We start from the raw sequence: 19,532 nt of genomic DNA on the forward strand, positions 1-19,532 counted from the left end.
CTGAAGTTTTCCTCTGTAGCTCATATTCATCTATCCATTTCAGTTAGCACTGGTTTGAGGGTGAAATGGAAGCTAAGAAAGGTAATGTTAGACATAGAGTGGAGCCATCTTGTACGGACGCTGAAAGCTAACACGCCGGGCGTTGAGTTTACAACGGGAAAGGCTTGGCCGAGAGGAAGGGAGGGGAATAGCGTCGCTACGTGATGGCGTATTTCCGTTTCCCCTCCTCCGGGGCGTTTTTTGGTTGGACCGTCTTGTTGCGGGGAGGGAGGGAGAAGATTGTTTGCTCCCTAGACGCTCCCCGCACTGCAAGGTAAACTGAGGTAAAGCCAGGAAGGCGATTTTTTATTGGTCTTGGTCTTATGGGACGGCTGGGACTCAGACATGGGACCGCGGAAGAGTGTGGTGGTGTTTTCTGGAGGCTCGGATGATCATCAGGGCTGGAAAGGCGAGGTTGGGGGGGGGGGGGAGGAATAGAAGGCGAATTGCAAAGCCGGGGAGGGTGGACGGGGACGTGCTGGAGAGAAAAAGGGTGCGGAGGAGAGGGTGGGGGCTCAGAGAGAAGTTTTGGAAGGTGCTGACTGGGGAGGGGCTGGAGTGAGAGGGACGGGGACAGGAGCAGAGCCGGACCTAAAGTCCTAGAGGGCTTGAGAAAAGAAGTTGAGGATGGGACTGGTCGGCCCGCCGGAGTGGATTTTGGGGACGCAGTAGTGTCTCTCGGAGACCCAGGACTTGGAAGATGCTGCTGGCCAAGGTTCTGATGTTGACATCCTGTGTAACTTGGCCTTTGTGTCTCCCGCAGCTCCCCAGAGGCACATGTCCTAGCCTCTGCTCGGACTTCGCCTTCTCTCCATCTGCCACCACAGCCTGGAGGCGCTTGCCTCCACCCTCCCGAATGGTGCTCCTCTTCGCAGGCCTCGGCCCAGGATTCAGGCCCCCTTGGCTCCCTGATTTGGAGCTGTTGCTGCTGCTGGGGTCTGGTGGTGGACTCCCTGGGGTGGGGTGTGAGGACTCTTTGCACAGACGAGGTTTTAGTTATAGGGACCTCAGCAGCAGTTTGAGTCTCGGCCTCTAACCGAGCGCCAGGCTCTTCTGCACCCCTTCTTTTCTGCCTTCGAGAAGAGAAACCCCTTCTCTTTGACATCCAAAGCCCAGGAAGCCTCAAGCTGGGGCCCTGGTCCCAGCATGTCAGCCCTCTCTTGTGCATAGGGCTCTGCCCTCTTCCAGCCAGCATGGCTGATTTCAAAAAGGCTCCAGGGGGCCGGGAGACTCCACAGGGGGAACTGCGGCCGGAGGTGGTGGAGGATGACGTCCCTAGGAACCCTTTGGCGGAGGAGGCTGGAGGAGGCAGCAGCGAGACCAAACTGTCCCCTAGAGAGGAGGAAGAACTGGACCCTAGGATACAGGTGAGGCGGCTGAGAGGAAGAAGGGGAGGGAAACCCAGAGTCCAGGCTTGTTGAAGAGCTGTCAGATGAACCTAGGCTCTCACAGGGGACTGGAATGGGGAAAGAAAACAAGTATGTCCAGAAAACATTGACGTTTAGTGTGACAGGTGCCAAAAGAGCTTCCTGAACTGCTGATGGGACCCTCCCTGCCTGGGTGCTTGGAGTATGTGTTGGATGAAAGTATACTTTAGGTTGGGCACAGAGCCTTTGTTTTTCTGAATAGGCAGAGGGCTTGCTAGCTCAGGTATCTTACGTGTACTGGAGGCAAGAGGAGGTGACAGACTGGGAGGCAGTTTTGAGGCGAAGTGAGGGGAATCTTTTCCCTTTTCCTACCTTCTCAGCAGCGTCTCTCAGAATGGTTTGAGTTGTGAGACCTTTCAGGTATTTGAAAGGCACTGCGAGGCTTGGGCCTGGTTAGCTGTAGTTTTTTCAGGGTGCTGTCTAAGGAGGACTGGATGGGAAACCTTCTTGGCCATTATGTGCCTGTATGTTCGGAGCCCAAGCTTGCCATTTAGCTAGGTTGCCTCTCTGGGATTCTGTTATTGGGGAACTGACTTAGTCTCCTGGGTAGCCAGGGCATCCCAGAGCTTGAGTTCTTGGTCTTCTCCGGAAGTCAACAAACCTTACTGGGTGACGCTAGTGAACTGCAGAGAAAGCAAAGCTGCTTCTGGGGTGTGTGTGTGTGTGTGTGTGTGTGTGTGTGTGTGTGTGTGTGTCTGTGTCTGTGTGTGTGTGTGTTGTCATCTATAATGGAGCGTTGGTGAGCTACTCCTTTTTGGCATGAGTCAGTAATTTATTTGTGCTGTGCTTCATGATGGTGCATTGAAAACAACTCAGCTTCTCTCGCCCGTTCTAAACACTCGTCTTCCACTGAGAGAATGCATTGATGAATGATGTGTGTTTTTTGAGGAAGACAACTTTGACCTTCAGTTTGTCTGTAAAGTGAGTAACTTGGCTTGTCTGATTTACACAGCTCCTATTTCCTGTGCATACAGGTCTAGAATTCTTTTTTTTTTTTTTCTTTTTCTTTTTAAACAAATGCTTTTCCTTGTTTCTTTGGTAGAAGTTTCTAGATAGTGGGTTAGGAAGGAGCTCTCTCTGTTCCTTGAGGAGAAGGGCATGCACTCCTTACAACTCCCTGAAACATCCCCTGTTCTGCTCTGGAAAAGCCTTCTCCTGGTTTCTTTCTTTCTTTTCTTTTCTTTTTTTTTCTTTTTTGAGACTGGGTCTTGCTGTTAGCCTTGGCTGTCTTGGAGTCGCTTTGTAGACCAGACTGTTCTCAAACTCACAGGGAGGGAGTGATCCACCTGCTTCTGCCTCCCCAGTGCAGGGATTAAAGGCGTGCGCCACCACGCCTGGCTCTCTTCTGGTTTCTTTCATCAACCTCTTGTTCTGTGTATTTTCCCAGTAACTATGTAGGCAAAGGCAGCACACTTGTGGCTATATAGATGCAATCAATTCAAACAAAAGATGCAGTTCTGAACTGTAGTGACGATGCAGATGGGACGTTTCTGCCGTCACAGTTTCTGTCAGATGAGCTCTGGGAGTGTTGGAATGTCCTCAGGATGTGTCAGGTCTGCTCACCTGCAGTGAGCTTGCTGTGTGATGGGTACTAGAGGGGCAAACTGGAGCCTTGTTTGTAGGCTGTGCAGGGAGGGAAGGTCTTGCGTCCAGCCTCATTGGATGGCACAGGTCGACCAGTTCTCCAGCCTCACCAGGTATTAAAGTCTGGGAAAAGCAGCCTGATGTGAGGACTGCACAGTTTTGAGGTGGAGATCACACGTTTGCCCTTCTGTATTGTATTCTTCTGGGTGCCGGGAGGCGAGTTACTGTGCTGTTTGAGGCTCGTGTTGTGTTGGGTGAATGTGCTTCATGTCTTTCAGGGAGTGTCTGTTTTTCCAGATTCTCAGCACATTTGATGTGTCTCCATTAACAGACCCATCAGAGTCCGCTAAAGAGCTTGAAAAGCATTTTCATTTACTTTGCTGAATGGGATAAGATTGACATTAAAGCGCTCCAGGGCTGAGTCCATTACACAAGGTTCTGACATGTTTTAGACCTTTTTTTTTTTTTTTTTTTTTTTTTTTTTGCATTTTTCAGAAATGATTATTCTCAGGGTGAGGCTCCCTCATGTGGGGCTGGGTTCCCATGGCCGACAGGCAGCTCATGTCCATCATCTGGTGGAATTCCTCTGAAGAGGTGGGATACTAGGCCGTACCTGCCTACAGTATGTGTTTACCCTTTTAGAAAAGGCTGTCTCCATCAAGGTCTCATGGGCTTTCCTCCAGCTTTTGGAAAAAGGTCTAAATGGATGGAAGTCGGGGTGTTGGTTAAAGGGTTGGTGATACTAGAATGAGTCTGGTTAATATGGTTCTCTGCCTCTTTCTTTTTTTTTTCTTTTTTGGTGAGACAGTGTTTCATGTAGTCCAGGGTGATCTTGAATTCCCCATATAGCTCATGTTGGCTTTGAACTCCTGATCCTTTTATCTCTGTATCCTGAGTTCCTGCACTTTAGGTGTGTGCCACCATGCGTGGTGTACTTCCTTTTTGATGGGTACATTTTTAAGATCTGTAGACACAACACTCTCTGCACCCCTAGTTCTTCAGGGTGACTTTGCAACCTCAGTGCCCTCATCTTCCAGTGTCGGCTTAACTCGCCAAAACCAGCCATCGTCACCCTGGCCCTGTCTACTCATCATCTGCTTGAGCTTTTGTTTTTGGTAGTCTGTGGAAGAGGGACTAGGAGCGTCCAAGGGTGGAGCAGAAACATTTGTAGTCCAGCACTCATGCTTTGACTCAGCGGCCTGGCATTCTGGGAATGCACCCAGAGTGCCCCAAGAAGGTCATGCTCCTACTGGCTGCTGGCGTTCTGACAGGTGATGCATGCTGACTCAGACCCTGTCCTCCCTGAGTTCCATTTTTGCTGAGTGCCAGGAGTTCCTGGTGGAACAGGCCAAATGGAGCGCGATGCTGCCTGTCCACACAGCACTTTGGGAGCCCAGTGGCTTCCCACTGTGCCTTGCCTTGATGTTTCAACTCAGCTGCTCCTCCTCCCTGCTGATCATGTTTGTCAGTCAGTCTGCTGGGGGCTTCTGTCTGTCTTGTTAGCTTTGTGAGCACTAGGCTGTTCTAGCAGCAGGCAGTTTCTTTTCTTTTTTTCTTTCTTTTTTTTTTTGTTCAGGCTGACCTTGAACTTATGATCTCTCTGCGTGAGCTTGCCAAGTGTTGGGGTTACATGTGGATGCCACTATAATTGGTAGCAGGTATTTTACTTTTTTTTTTTTTTTTTTTCTTTCAAGAGGTGCCATTGAGGTGCTGGTTCCTATATTTACCTTAAAAGACAAAAGCAAGAGCCGAGCATAGTGGTGCATGCCTTTAATCCCAGCACTTGGGAGGCAGAGGCAGGCAGATTGCTGTGAGTTCAAGGCCAGTCTGGTCTACAAAGGGAGTCCAGGACAGCCAAGGCTACACAGAGAAACCCTGTCTCGAAAAACCAAAACCAAAACAAAACAAAAAAACCCAAAAAACAAAAATAAAAAAAAAGACAAAAGCAGAAAAACCAATACAGGGCTTACTCTGTAGCCCTGGCTGGCCTTGAACTTGCTATGTAGACCAGGTTAGTCTTAAGTTCACAGAGATCTGTCTGCCTGTGCCTTCTAAGTGCTGGGATTAAAAGCATGAACCACTGTGCCCAATCCTGTTTTTACTTTTTATTTTTGTGTGTGTGTTTTGTTTTTTGAGACAGGGTTTCTCTGTGTAGCCTTGGCTGTCCTGAACTCTCTTTGTAGACCAGGCTGGCCTCGAACTCACAGAGATCCACCTGCCTCTGCCTCCCGAGTGCTGGGATTAAAGGCATGTGCCACCACTGCCTAGCCTGTTTTTACTTTTTAAAGGGGAGGTTAATAGCTAGTTAAGTGTGGTGGTATACAGTTTTGTTTTTTGTTTCTGTTCTTTTGTTTTTTAAGACAGGGTTTCTCTGTGTAGCCCTGGCTATCTTGGAACTCACTCTGCAGACCAAGTTGGCCTTGAACTCAGAGATCTGCCTGCTTTTGCCTCTGAATGCTCGGATTAAAGACATGTGCCACCACTGCCAGGCAATTATGGTACACATTTTTAATCTTAGCATTAAGGACACTGAGCCAGGAGGCTCAAAGAGGTTTTTTGTTTTTTTTTGTTTTTAAATGGCTTTTGGAAAACGAACCATTCCATGTGAGGTCACCACACTGTTCTGTGAATGGCTATGTGAAGGAGAATCATCCAGATTGCGGCTCTTCGAGGTAGAGCTAGGCTGTGCTTAGGTTCCTGCTCTTGTTCTGTGTTCCACTGTAGGTCTGCGTTTGCATTATCTTTACAGTACTGAATGCATGGGTGCAATTTCCTATACTGTTAGTTTTTTAGTATTTTTTCAAAGTGTGCACTCATGTGTCTATATTATAGAAATAAGTGAGATCTTTCATTCCAGCCCAAGCCCCCTCACCAGGGCCAAGCGAGGCGGATGGGAGCCAACATCACGTCTATGCAGATGGGGCAAGATGGTGATGTTGCTGCCTGATGCCGGTCATGGATGAGCAGCAGGCAGACTGAATGGGCTGGTGGAGGCAGAGCCTGGAGCTGAGCACCTGCCCTGTGGAACCTGTAGCTAAGTACCTGGCATTTCCAGACAGAGAGCCCTTGGCACAGCCCAGCACTCTATGGAGTTTCGTGGGTCACTAAGATCTGGCATTGGATGTGCTGTATTAGGCAAGGGAGACTAATTCGTGGCCAGCACCCTGTCCAGGTCCGGCCACATCACTGAAAGATCCAGGGTGATTGCATGCTTTTCTTGCAGGCCCAGGGACCAGTGGGACATTAAACCAGCATATCTAGTGACCTTTTGCCACAGTCCCTCCTTGCTACTACAAGATCATTGCACTGGGGGCTTCTGAGAGGACGTAGGGGTTAAGAGCATGTCCTGTTCTTACAGGGACCTGAGTTAAGTTCCCAGCACCCATGTTGGGCAGCCCATAATCACTTATAACTCCAGGTGCAGGGGGGTTTGATGTGTCTGGCCTCTGCAAACAGCTGCTTTCACATGCACACTTCTTCCCCATACTCCTAATTTAAGAAATAAGTAGATAAGAAAAGTTGTACTGTATTGGATGGGATCTGGGATTCTGTCGTTGGCTAAGAGGTCAAAACCCCTCTTGGAACCCTTTCCTGGTCTGGATAGTCCACCAAGCCCTTGTGTTTCTGTGTCCTGCATTTCTTTGGGGGCTCTTTCCTCACTCCGCCCCCCAACACAACAAATAGCTTTTACTTTTGTTTCTGTGCTTCCTCCAACTCTTCCTTCCATTGCTCAGACTTGCCGTCTCATATCCCAGCCCGAATGGCCCCAGGGTCTGCGGCCTCCCTCTGCCGTTGGACCGCTGTTATCCGTCCTTGCTTTGGTGCCGCCCTCTCACTGGTCTAGCTGTCTCCCCTGGGGCACTTGTTCTCCTTTGCCTTCTTGCTAAGAAGATGTGCTCCACGCATCCTGCCCCTGCCTAGGTAGGTGGCCCTGCTGCCTGTGGGCACCTGTGCCCATTTTCACACAGATTTAGTACTGCCAAGATCCTGTTATTCAATGATGTGAGTCACCACCTCTGTGTGTTCTGTGTTCCACACTCCTTTATAAGGTTTATTTATTTTATGTATGTGTGTTGCCTTCATTATGTATGTGGACCATGTGCATGCCCTGGGAGGCCCGAGAGGACTTTGGATGCCCTGCAACTGGAACCACAGATGGTTGGGAAGTACCATGTGGGTGCAGGGACCTGAGCCTGGCTCCTCTGCAAGAGCAACAAGTAGTCTTAACTTCTGAGCTGTCTCTCCAACCCCTGTGTTCCACATTTTTCAAAACACTGAGCAGTAAGCATGTGCTGAGTGAGTGGCTCTCTTGGCGCGGGGGCGGGGGGGGGGGGAGAGACTTTTTCATATCCTAGGAACCTTCTTCCCTCACCGGGAGGAAATGATGCATCCTGGTGCAGAGTGAGGCTCGCGGCCACCTTGCTCTGTGCACGGCAGTACTGCATTCCCTGACCTGGAGTTTCCTCCTTGCAACAGGGTCTGACTACTCGCTTAAGTGGAACTATGAAGATTACCTGAAACTGTCCTCGGGTCTGGACAGGGTGCCACTGGGACAGTCCCTCCTGCATTTCTTACCCTTTTCCAAGTGACTCATTTGTTTCCCAGTCTTCTGGTACTTTCTGTTTTTCCTGCCTGCCCAATGTAGTTCACTGGAGGCTGCCTCCTTGTGTTCTAACTCACCCCTTCTTTGGCAGGAGGAGCTGGAGCATCTGAACCAGGCTAGTGAGGAGATCAACCAGGTGGAACTCCAACTAGATGTGAGTGCCTCTTCCCTCACAGCCTTGGCTTGCTCTCTGGAGACGGCTCTGTGGTTTCCTAGATGAAGACAGTGGTGGAGGAAGGGGTGTGTCTGAGAAATGAGGTTCTGAGACTTGTGTGCCTGTTTTCCATATTCCTTTCCAGGAGGCCAGGACCACCTATCGGAGGATCCTGCAGGAGTCAGCGAGGAAGCTTAACACACAGGGCTCTCACTTGGGGAGCTGTATTGAGAAGGCGCGGCCCTACTATGAGGCCCGACGGCTGGCTAAGGAGGTATGCCTATGCTCTAGGTTTATTTCTGCTGCTGTGACAAATATCAAGACCAAAAGCACTTTAGGGGAAGAAAGGGTTTATGTGACTTACACTTCCAGCTCAGTCCATCATTGATAGACGTCTGGGCCGGAACCCAAGCAAGAACTGAGGCAGAACCATGGAAGAACCCTGCTTGCTTGCTCAGCTCGCTTTCCTATATAGTCCAGGACCACCTGAGGGAATGGTGCCACCCACAGTGGGCTGGGCCCTTTTTCATCAGTTAAACAGTCAAGACAGTCCCCGTAAACATGGCCACAAGCCAATCTGATCTGAGCATTCCCTTTGCAGAAATTCCCTTTTTAGGTGACTCTAGGCTGTCGAGTTGACAGAACTAAGTGGGGCAGTTTGACCTGTAATCAGGGAGGGCTTCATTGCAGCGTCTGTCTCTGAACAACCTGGGGAATAAAACACCACCCTGAAGGGCTCCACCATGTTCTGAATAGCCTGTGAGCTGAGGGGTTCTTAAGTTGTAGGAAATGGGCTCCCTGGGCCAGTGAGGTGGCTCAGTGGATAAAGGCCTGATGACCTGAGTTCATTCACTGGGATCTACACGGTGAAGGGAGAGAACTCACTCCTGTGTATTGTCCTCAGACCTCCACGTGCATGGCGTGGACACACCATGTACTGAGACATGCAGATATATATTGTTTTTAAATTATATGTATTATCAGTAGGCCCGGATAGCAATCAATTAAGACACAGACACGTGTTATATTTTAAAACAGCCTTAGTTAACCTAGGGCAGGGCAGATATCAATCCTCTAAACTAGCTCCCATAGTGGGGCAGGCATGGGATCCCTGCCTCAGTCCCATGCCATCTGTTTCTAATAACCTCTATCAAGCTACCTCCCATCCATAATCCCAAATACTTGCTCATGTTCTTCATCTGGCCCAGATACTCCCTCCATGCCAGCCATGTGCTTCTCCTCCATCTAACCCATGGCGGCCTTCCTCTCTTCCCTTCAGGTCTCCCTTCTTCCCAGAATTCCTCTCTCCTAGACCCACCTATCTCCTTTGCCCTGCCCAGGTGGGATGGCTTTTTATTAACAAAAAGGTGGGTCACACAGACAACAAGCAGTAATTAACATTAAAATACATCAGACCACCCCCCAACACAAATACATGCACATACACACAATAAGTACATAAAATGTAAGAAAGTGGTCTCATGGCCAAGAAATGGCTGGGTGGAGATACTGAGTCCTGTTGAGAAAATTTTGTTCAGTCCCACTAATGGATTCATTTTTTCTTTTCTTTTCTTTTCTTTTTTTTTTTTTGTTTTTTTGAGACAGGGTTTCGCTGTGTAGCCTTGGCCATCCTGGACTCACTTTGTAGACCAGGCTGGCCTCGAACTCACAGCGATCTGCCTGCCTCTGCCTCCCGAGTGCTGGGATTACAGGCGTGCGCCACCACAGCCCGGCCTGGCTTCATTTTTTCAATACTTCCTTCTCCCTTCTCTTCTTCACTCTCTGTTCCTGGGAAAACAAGAACTCTACTGCTGAATTCCACCCACAGGCCCCACCTGCTGATGTTTACATGTCTTCTGTGTTTAAGTAGTTAGGATTTAGCGTGTATCTAGTATGTCCACTGTGACATTCATATTCTCTTGGTCTCTCCTGTGTCTCTGCCCCTCTCTTTCTCTCTGCTTGAGACAAGGCCTCTTTATGTAGCCCTGGTTGTTCCAGAACACTCTATGTAGACCAAACTGGCCTCAAACTCGAGAGATTTGCCTGCCTCAGCCCCCTGAATGATGGATTTAAAGGCGTGTGTCATCACACACTGCCTTAATAATTCTGTTTTTGTAATTTGTCATTTAATTGTATTAATATTTACTATTATTACTGGGTATAGGTCTTGTTTATCACAAAGTATGTGACCAATATAGTTTCTACACCATATTATCAACTTAGGGATTTATTATCACCATATTATTACTTATAATTCAAGTTTTATTGCAAATTTTATCCACCCTACCCATTTTACACTCACTTTGTATATGAGAACCACTTCTTAGTAAACACGCATTTTTTTCAGTTTCACATTTTGAACCAATTAAATTTGATGACAAAAGAGAGCTTCTAATTATATATGAATTAGACAAAATACAGAAGTAGGGGGAAAAGCAGATGTCCTCCTGCCACCCCTCGCTACAGCTCATTCCTTAGCTCTCCAGATAATTTTAAGATTTGTATATATGGTAGACTTAGCTTTGAATAATATAAGATGATAACTAGTATCCACTTGAAAGCAAACAAATGGACAGACTCTTTGCTCAGGAATTTTACAACTATTTTTCTTGAATTTGTATATTTTATTGATACTGCCAAATTTGTGAGAGTTGTCTCTTTATACTAATACTGTTTGTAATTCTCATTTATCCCTCAACCTATAACAAAACTTTGACTTTGTAATTTATGCTAGTCGCTTTGTCAGATGTGCCGACTGTTCTTGTTTTCAGACACGTGCAGGACACCAATGAGATTGTGTGATTTTTAAAAAACATTGTACACATGCAGAATTTGAAGATCTCAACGTCCTTGAACTGATTCCTCTGGCCACTTAACCCTGTGTGTGCCAGTGTATGTTCTAACTGATTCCTGATTCCTGTGCCCACTTAACCCTGTATGTGCCAGTGTATGTATGTTTTTACCAGCTCTAAAAGCCAGTTTGTTAGTTGCCATGAATCTGTGTGTGTGCTATCAGCACAGCAGCTAAACATGCATGCTTCCCCTTACTACTATTTCTATATTTTGCCTTTTTTTTTTTTTTTTCTTTTCGGTTTTTCGAGACAGGGTTTCTCTGTGTAGCCTTGACTGTCCTGGTCTTGCTTTGTAGACCAGGCTGGCCTCGAACTCACAGTGAACTCACCCCAAGTGCTTTTTTTTTCCTTTCAATTTAAAAACCACTTTGTTATGTATTTTACAAAAATGAGGTCATATAATATGTGTTATCTTTGTTCCTTCATCTTACCTGTGTAACTGTTAGGGTGTCTCTGGCAGTGAAGGGCTTTGTGGGGCTGAAGAGTCAGATGGCTCAGTCTTTGAGAAGTGCTTTGCTGCTAAGCCACAACCCTAGCCCAGTGACTCTCTTCTCTTTTTTTGCTTTCTTTTCTTTCCCTTTCCTTCTTTCTTTCTTTCTTTTTTTTTTTTTTTGGAGACAGGGTCTCTCCACGTAGTCCTGGCTATCCTGGAGCTTGTTATGTAGATGAGTCTGACCCTGATCTTGAGCTCAGAGATTCACCTGCTTCTGCCTCCTGAATGCTGGGATTAAAGGTGTGTGGCTAAGCTATTTCCATTAGTAAGACATACTCTTTTAGTCAGTTTCCTGTACCTGGAAACCTGCGTGCAGGTTTTTGCTTGTCTGGCACTGGTTGAGTTCCCTTATCCTGATTTTGGGTGGAGGACGGATCAGATGTTAAATGACAGCAGCTGCTATACTTGATCTTAGCCAACGAGCAGAGAAGCTATCTTTATCTTATTTTTGGGCTAAGAAATATTTTAGATTTTTTCAGATTTTGGAATGTGTACCTATACATACTAATTTGTTTAATTTTATTCTATTTACATTGGTATGAAGGTGTCAGAATTCCTGGAACTGGAGTTACAGACAGTCGTGAGCTGCTGTGTGGGTGCTGGGATTTGAACCTGGGGCCTTTGGAAGAGCAGACAGTGCTCTGAACCACTGAGCCATCTCTCCAGCCCACCTATATATAATTGAATGAAAAAAAAGAAAGAAAGAAAGAAAAAGGAAAGGAAAGGACATGACTGCCCCCAGGTGTGGTGGAGGAGAAAGTTTATTATAGCTATGTGGGAGAGCATCGCCAGAGGCAGGGGCATCCAGAGTGGTCATGATGCTGAGCCATGTGTGGAGAGGGGGAGGGGAAGGGAGACAGGGGAGCCAAAGGTACAAAAGAAGAAAAAGAAGGTGGATAACCAAAATGTCTGGACTGTATAAGGAAGAGCCTCTGGGGAAAGGCAGTCCAGCCCCTGGGTTGGAGAGTTCAGGGTAGAGGGTAGAATATGCTAGCCATTACCCTGTTACAGGTGGGGACTGAGGGATGCTGGGAGAACCTGGAGGCCAGATCTGCTTTGATATGTTAAGTAGGCACCTTAGCTGTTTGTCTTGGCTTTGAAACTTAACAATAATGACATACCTTGAGATGGCAACAAAACCTAAACAGGGAATTCATATAAAATTGATAAGCATCATATATACATATACATGCATACATATATATACAATATGTGCAAATATTATTTTATTTAAAAATGTTTGTTTTTATTTATGGTATGTATATGTGTAAGTCTGGCTAGATTTTATGTGGTCACCATGCACTGGCATTATCTTTCTTAATATTTATTTCTACATTTCTTTTCTAATCTGTAGAATATTACTGGATGCATCTAGTGGTTTGGGAAATGAAGCTGACATTATAAGTGGGCCTTCCTCTTTTTCTAGTCCTCACCCTTTCCAGGGATCTCATGGGTGACTGGGGTCCTCCAGGGCGCCCCGTCCTGATGGCCTTCTCCTCACAGGCCCAGCAGGAGACACAGAAGGCGGCATTGCGGTATGAGCGGGCCGTGAGCATGCACAACGCTGCCCGGGAGATGGTCTTTGTGGCTGAGCAGGGTGTCATGGCTGACAAAAATCGACTGGACCCTACATGGCAGGAGATGCTCAACCATGCTACCTGTAAGGTAAGGGTGCTGCCCGCAGCCCCTTTGCTGTTCCTTCGCCTTACCTCTTTACTCCTTTTCGCTCCCACTCCAGCTTTGGTTTCCTTTAAGGTGGAATCTGCCCTTCCTCTGCCCTGCTTGGCTTCCAACGCTTCCGCGATTCCATTTCCGTCTTAGAATGCCTCCTCTAGGCCCCGCTTCCTCTGCGTGTTCAGACCCAGGAGTCCTCCCAGGCAGTGGCTCTGGATTCAGTACTTACATCTTAGGTTCAGCGGTGTGATTCCCTGTTCTTGTTCCAGAAAGTTCTCCCTTCACTGGTCTCACACTCTGCCAGTGTATGTGGTGCCATTCCCAAGCTCCTAAAAGTAGCCTGGGAACGCACCCTGGCACGGGCTCCTTCTGCCCTCTTCAGCATGCACCGGGCATGTGTTAGCATCTGGGTAATGACTGTCTTAGCTCTTGGGGAGCACAGGGAAGACGCTCTGTCCTGCTGTGGTCCTCCTGGAGTGAGTGGAGTGAGAGAAGGGTCGTTGAAGCTGTGGGTAACCACAGGGACGGGAGCACCGTGGGCTGGGCTGCTTCCAGGAGCAAGGTAGCTGAAGCCTTCCCCTGTGCCCGGTCACATGCCGCTCTGGGATACACTCAGAAGGGAGGGTGTGGAAGCTAGGAGAACCCAGCATGCCTCTGGCTCTCCATAGGCAGTGCCTCCTGTCCCTGAGCTGTAACTATTGTCACTGAGGGGTCCTTCAGGACTGTGCCTGCTGCGCAGCTGGTACGTGCTTGAGGGTGTTCAACCATGCTTAGTGACTGAGGTGGCTGTGGCACCCTTCCGTGGTATCAGCAAAGCTGAGGGGCAGGTAGGTCATACAGGTGACCATAGGCAAGGCAGTGAGGGAAGAGGTGTTTACAGAGGCTTGTGTGTGGGCTCTGTGTCCAGAAGAAATGGTAAGCTCTCACTGCCCTGAACTCCCGTCTGTCTCACTCTGTAGACAGCGGGGGTGGGGGAGGGCTTTGCAGACATTCCTCCTTAGACTCCCCAGGGCAGTGTGCATATCGGCAGCCTAGAGCTGATCCAGGGATGTGTGCCAGCTCAGTGATGTGTGTCCCCTCCCAACCTGGGCCAGGTGAACGAGGCAGAGGAAGAGCGTCTTCGAGGTGAAAGGGAACATCAGCGTGTGACACGGCTGTGCCAGCAGGCTGAGGCTCGGGTCCAGGCCCTGCAGAAGACCCTCCGGCGGGCCATTGGCAAGAGCCGCCCTTACTTTGAGCTGAAGGCCCAGTTCAGCCAAATCCTGGAGGTAGCTACGTGGGAGAATGGGCAGGTGGAGGGAGTGCTGGGAACAGAGGAGGGTGAAGGCTTGCCAGACGAGCCAGGGCTCCAGCATGTGTTCCACGTGACCCTGCAGGAGTGGGAGGCAGGGCGAGCGCTTTGTGCTGGGGCAGAACACTGATCAAGAAGCCAAGGTAAATGAGGAATGTGAGACGTGGTGGAAGCTGGGAATGGCGGGGTGGGTGGGTGGGGACTGGCCAGACAGGAAGAATGGAGAGGAGGAGCCAATGGGTTGAAGACCTGGGAAGAAGGCTGCGTGGGGCTTAGGTCAGGAGGGACATTTGGAGGGTACAGTAGGGCTGCAGAGAGTATTGCAGTTCAAAGATGCTGAGGCCATCTAGGGCCTGTGGGGTAGGAGGGCTGACCTCAGGGAAGACATCTCATGAGTTACCTGTCTCCCTCTGCAGGAGCACAAGGCCAAGGTGACAGAACTGGAGCAACAGGTGGCACAGGCCAAGACCCGCTACTCAGTGGCTCTTCGTAACCTGGAGCAGATCAGCGAGCAGATTCATGCCCGGCGCCGGGGCTTGCCTCCTCATCCCCTGGGCCCACGACGATCCTCCCCTGTCGGGGCTGAAGCTGGACCTGAGGCCATCGAGGATGGGGACAGTGGGATTGAAGGGGCAGAGGGCGGGGGCCTGGAAGAGGGCAGCAGCCTTGGGCCTGGCGCAGGCCCAGATACGGACACGCTGAGCCTGTTGAGTCTGCGCACTGTGGCTTCTGACCTGCAGAAGTGTGACTCGGTGGAGCACCTGCGTGGTCTCTCGGACCATGCCAGTCTAGATGGCCAAGAGCTGGGACCACAGAGCCGGGGACGCCGGGGAAGTGATGGTGGAGTTCGAGGGGGCCGGCACCAGCGCAGTGTCAGCCTGTAGCTCTGTGGCCAGAGCTGGCTTGATTTCTACCATGGGCAATCAGGGCCCCCACAGGCTTTCCCTCATCCTTGAGTCCTGTCTGTCCCAGGTCCTGGTCTGCAGCCTTCCCTGGGCAAGGTTGGCTGTGTCTTAGTCCCGTGTCCCTAGCTTTCTCACTGTTCCTTCTCTCAGGAGGCAGCTCTCTCTTCGCCTTACCCACTCAGAAGGCTTGCTCTCTGGCCCTGTCTCCTCTCCCCCTGCTGGCACTTGAGTCTCTCTGACCTCTATCTGTCTGGCTTTTCCCCTCAGGAAACTTGGTCTAGAAGACACAGGAGATCATGTGAGAACATGAGTGTCCTAGCCCAAGTGGTTGGACAGGCCCTCACCCCTTGGTTCCTGGCTCTGTCTTCCCAGCAGGCAGCTCCCCAGGGTGCCCTAGATATGCTGCTGAGTCCTAGCAGCCTGTGCTCTTGTCCTGTCCCACCCTGCCTGTGAGCAATATATGGAATGTCCATGTGCCTCTGGAAGACACCACCTTCTGTCAACGCACCCCCTGTGACCTTAGCTGCTGTGCTGTGTGTCCCTAACTCAGTGTCAGGTGGGGGAGTCAAGCCCTGTTGTCAACACAGGGATCAGGGCTAACTCCAAATGGCCCGTCTGTGTGGTGTATCTCCAGTTGGGCTGAGCCCTTATCAAGGTGCTAGTGGGTCCCTGATGGGGTCTATGCTGGAGGGTAGAGATGTGAGATTCTCAAGGCTGAGACCTTGCTGTCCCCCCCACCCCCCAATGTGTGGCGCTGGGCTTGCTTTTTCTTGGTAGAGGTTGAACTGGAGCTTGGCACCCTCCTACAGGGTGGTGTTAGGGAACTTGGTGCTCAATTGCTCTCCATCGCTCTTCCTCACACCAGACAGTACCTGCTCCGGGAACCTTTGGGGAGCACTTAAGTGTGGCCGCAAAGCCTTTCTTCTTGTATGGGAGGAGCTGACCTCAAGTGAGGGGTCCCAGCCTCAAGGAGTAGCTCTGGGTGCTGGTGCTCCTGGGTCGTGTGAAGGGAAGCCACAGCAGATTTGGGTGCCTTGGAAGAGCTGACCTCCTGGCCCACCAGGAGGATGGGGAGAGCGCTTCCCCAGGACTGGGAGAAGAGCGCCCATGTCTCGCATGGGATCTCCCGATGTTCAGGTTTGAGGATGGTCACAATGAGAACCTGCAGGGTTTGAGGTGGCTGTTGAGGAAGAGCGGAGATGAGGAGGACATGACTGTGCGAGTGCATGTGCTGGTGTGTGCGCGAAAGGCTCAGTCCTGGTTTTATTTAAATAAAATAGTTTACGTAACAGTGATGTTACTGTCTGTTGAAAGAGGAGAAGAAAGGGTGAGATGGGGGCTCTTCAGATAACCATGCAGTCAAGATGGTAGACAGCAACCGAGAAGAGGGGACAAAGGTGCCAGCTGTGGGGTGGTCACACATGCTTAGTGAACAAGGCTGGGGAGCCAGTGCCCAGAAGGGTGGGTTGGCTGCAGTGTGTGCTCAGGGTGGTGTTGCTACAGAGGGCTTGCAGGGAGGAGTGGCCACTGTTGGGGTGCTGAGGTGACACATAGTGTCCTGGGTGTGCCTAAACATAAGCATTAAGAAAGGGGAGGGAAGGCTGGAGAGATGGCTCAGAGGTTAAGAGCACTGACTACTCTTCTGGAGGTCCTGAGTTCAGTTCCCAGCAACCACATGGTGGCTCACAACCATCTATAATGTGATATGATGCCCCATTCTGGTCTGCAGGTGTATATACAGGCAGAGCACTGTATACATAATAAATAAATCTTTTTTTAAAAAGGGGGAAGGGATCAAAGTGAGTATTAAATATGGTGTGGCACTGAACCTTGAATTTCCAGTAGACTGGTTTCTGTCCACTGCAGTATCTGGATGTATTCACACAGATAGTGACCTCTAGGTTGGAGTGTGTCTGGTTATAGGTGGGAGAGGCCTGAATATGTTTAGACACGGATGGGAGACGCCTGAGAAACCTCCAGCAAATTGAGTCCACGAGGAGCCCTAGAGGTGAGGATCGGGCTAGTGCTGAGGCTTGCCGCTCTCCAGTGCTCTGTAAACAGATGTGGCCCAAGTCTGTAATCCCAGCATCCAGGAGGTGAGGAAAGGAGGACTGGTTCAAAGTCATCTTCAGCTACATAGTGAGTTTGAGCCAGCCTATGCTACCTGAGACCCTATCTAAAGACAGTTATGATCCAAAGGCTTTGGTCTCCGTTGTATCTGGGGTATGTTAAAGCTGGAGTGAGGTGGTGGGGCAGCCTGGGAGAGAAAGAATCCCCAGTGTGGTAGGTCTTTAAGTGCAAGGGAAAGGCAGGGAAGAAGTACAAGCAGAGCACCAACCCTGGGGACACGATACATGGGCCATCAGGACCCAGTACAACTGAACATTCACTGTACCTTTGACTGGCACTGTCTGCGTCACCCTTTGAGGCCACCTTCCCTGATCTATCAAGGTGTGCCTTGAGCACGTGGCTTTGTGTGGATAGACAAACCAAAAAAAAAAAAAAAAAAAAAAATTACATTAAAGGTGCAGAGCCCTGATTATTCTGGATGCAGTGAGACAGTTACTATGGTCAAGCTTAGTGGAGTATCTGTATAGTTATTTTCTCTTTCATATTAAAAAAACACCCAAAATCACTTTTAGCAAACTTTGTATTATGTAATCATAGTTCTCAGGAGTGAGCTTTTGAGGCAACCCTAGCCAGTCCCAGATATTTTCTTCTATACAGATGCAGAGCTCACCTTGACTTGGCTCATATCACGGTGTTTTGTAATCTGCAACTACACTTTATGTGTCTTTGGCGTTTTCACTTGTTGGCTGGAAAACAGTCTATCATTAGATGCCCCTTTAATGCTGACTGGGATCTTGGCACTGGAGCTGAAGCAGGAGGATCAGAATTCAAGATCAGCTTGGGCTGCGTAGTGAGTTAGAGGTCTACCTGAGCTGCAGCAGCATGTCTTAAAAATTAAAACCAGCTGGGCGCAGTGGCACATGCCTGTAACCCCAGCACTCAGGGAAGCAGAGGCAGGGGGATCTCTGTGAGTTCAAGGCCAGCTTGGTCTACAAAAGTGAGTCCAGGACAGCTGGGGGGGGGGGGGGAAGGGGAGAGAGAGAGAGAGGAGAGAGAGAGAGAGAGAGAGAGAGAGAGAGAGAGAGAGAGAGAGAGAGAGAGAGAACACGGACATGCTACAACCTTTGGGAGTGGGCTATCTCATTCTACCATGTAGATGTGGTGTATTGACTGGATTCTCAGGCAGTGCACTCCTGCAGTCCTGAAGTCAAGCAGGTTTTCAGGCTTGGCAGCAAGTGTCTTCAACTGCTGAGCCATCTCACTGGCCTCTTGACAGGATTTTATTTTCTGGCTGACCTGGTACTCACTTTGTAGACCAGGCTGACTCTGAACTCACAGAGATCTACCTGCTTCTGCCTCCTGATTTAAAGGTGTGTGCCGCCACCACCCAGCTATGATAGTTAATATATCTATATGCATCTACCGTCTCAATCATCCTGATAATTTTAAAGGTGGCACTCTTGGCTTCCAGGAATAAGTCATTTATCAGCCTGTGGCATGTGGGTGGAGCTGGAGAGATGGTGTCATTTTTATGGAGTCAAAGCTGCTTACTCAAATGGAGTCTTTCAGGGCAAGGCACAGCCCTAAGAAAGTTTTACATGGTATGGAGTGGCTTATAGCAGGACGCAGCCTGAGCTCAACACACAGTATTTTTGTGAGATTGTCAGGAAAATGTCTGGGAGTGGTGAGACCTGCCTGACAGGTCATATATATTCTGGCCTTATGCCAAGGCTATTGTTACTTTAGCATTCTTACTTAGAAGTATTTCCATATAAAAGATGTATTAATGCTCTGGTTGCAACTTCACACAGTGCATGTTAATTGTGCCGCAGTTAGGGGTTTTCAACCAGACTCTAGAATGAAGGGCTCCTTTTCTTTCCCGTATCCCTATACATTTCCCATCTTTCCATCCTGTCTCAGTCTTAGGTAGGGCTAACATTGCTGCGATGAAACAGCACGATCGAAGCAAGTAGGGGAGGGAAAGGCTTATTTAGCCTAAGCTTCCGCATCCCGGTTCATCATCAAAGGAAGTCAGGACAGGACCTCAAGCAGAGGAGGGACCTGGAGGCAGGAGCTGATGCAGAAACTGTGGAGGGATGCTGCTTGTTGGCTTGGTCCTCATGGCTTGCTCAGCCTCCTTTCTTATAGAACTGGAACTACTAGCCCAGGCATGGCCCCACCCACAGTGGGCTGGGCCCTCCCCCATCATCAATCGCTAAATAAGAAAATGCTCTACAGCCCTATGTTATGGAGGCATTTCCCCTCCCTTCCTCCCTTCTTTCTGTTTTGTTTTGTTTTTGAGATAGGGTTTCTCCATGTAGCCTTGGCTGTCCTGGAACTCACTCTGTACACCAGGCCAACCTAAACTCACAGAGATCTGCCTGCATCTGCCTCCTGAGTACTGGGATTAAAGGCATGTGCCACCGCCACCCAGCAAAGA

At 49.3% G+C, this 19,532-nt stretch overlaps 1 protein-coding gene across 1 annotated transcript; it reads left to right on the forward strand.

Annotated features, from left to right (window-relative positions):
- Positions 1–775: 775 nt before the first annotated feature.
- Sh3bp5l (SH3 binding domain protein 5 like) lies at positions 776–15,429 on the forward strand. Its single transcript, XM_051167638.1, has 6 exons — positions 776–1,406; positions 7,745–7,807; positions 7,953–8,081; positions 12,656–12,817; positions 13,921–14,094; positions 14,534–15,429. The coding sequence occupies exons 1-6, from the start codon at positions 1,233–1,235 to the stop codon at positions 14,999–15,001; spliced, it is 1,170 nt and encodes a 389-aa protein (XP_051023595.1). The 5' UTR covers positions 776–1,232; the 3' UTR covers positions 15,002–15,429.
- The last annotated feature ends 4,103 nt before the right edge of the window (positions 15,430–19,532 follow it).

This window comes from Acomys russatus, chromosome 25 (genome assembly GCF_903995435.1).
Source record: "Acomys russatus chromosome 25, mAcoRus1.1, whole genome shotgun sequence".
Lineage (NCBI taxonomy): Eukaryota > Metazoa > Chordata > Mammalia > Rodentia > Muridae > Acomys > Acomys russatus.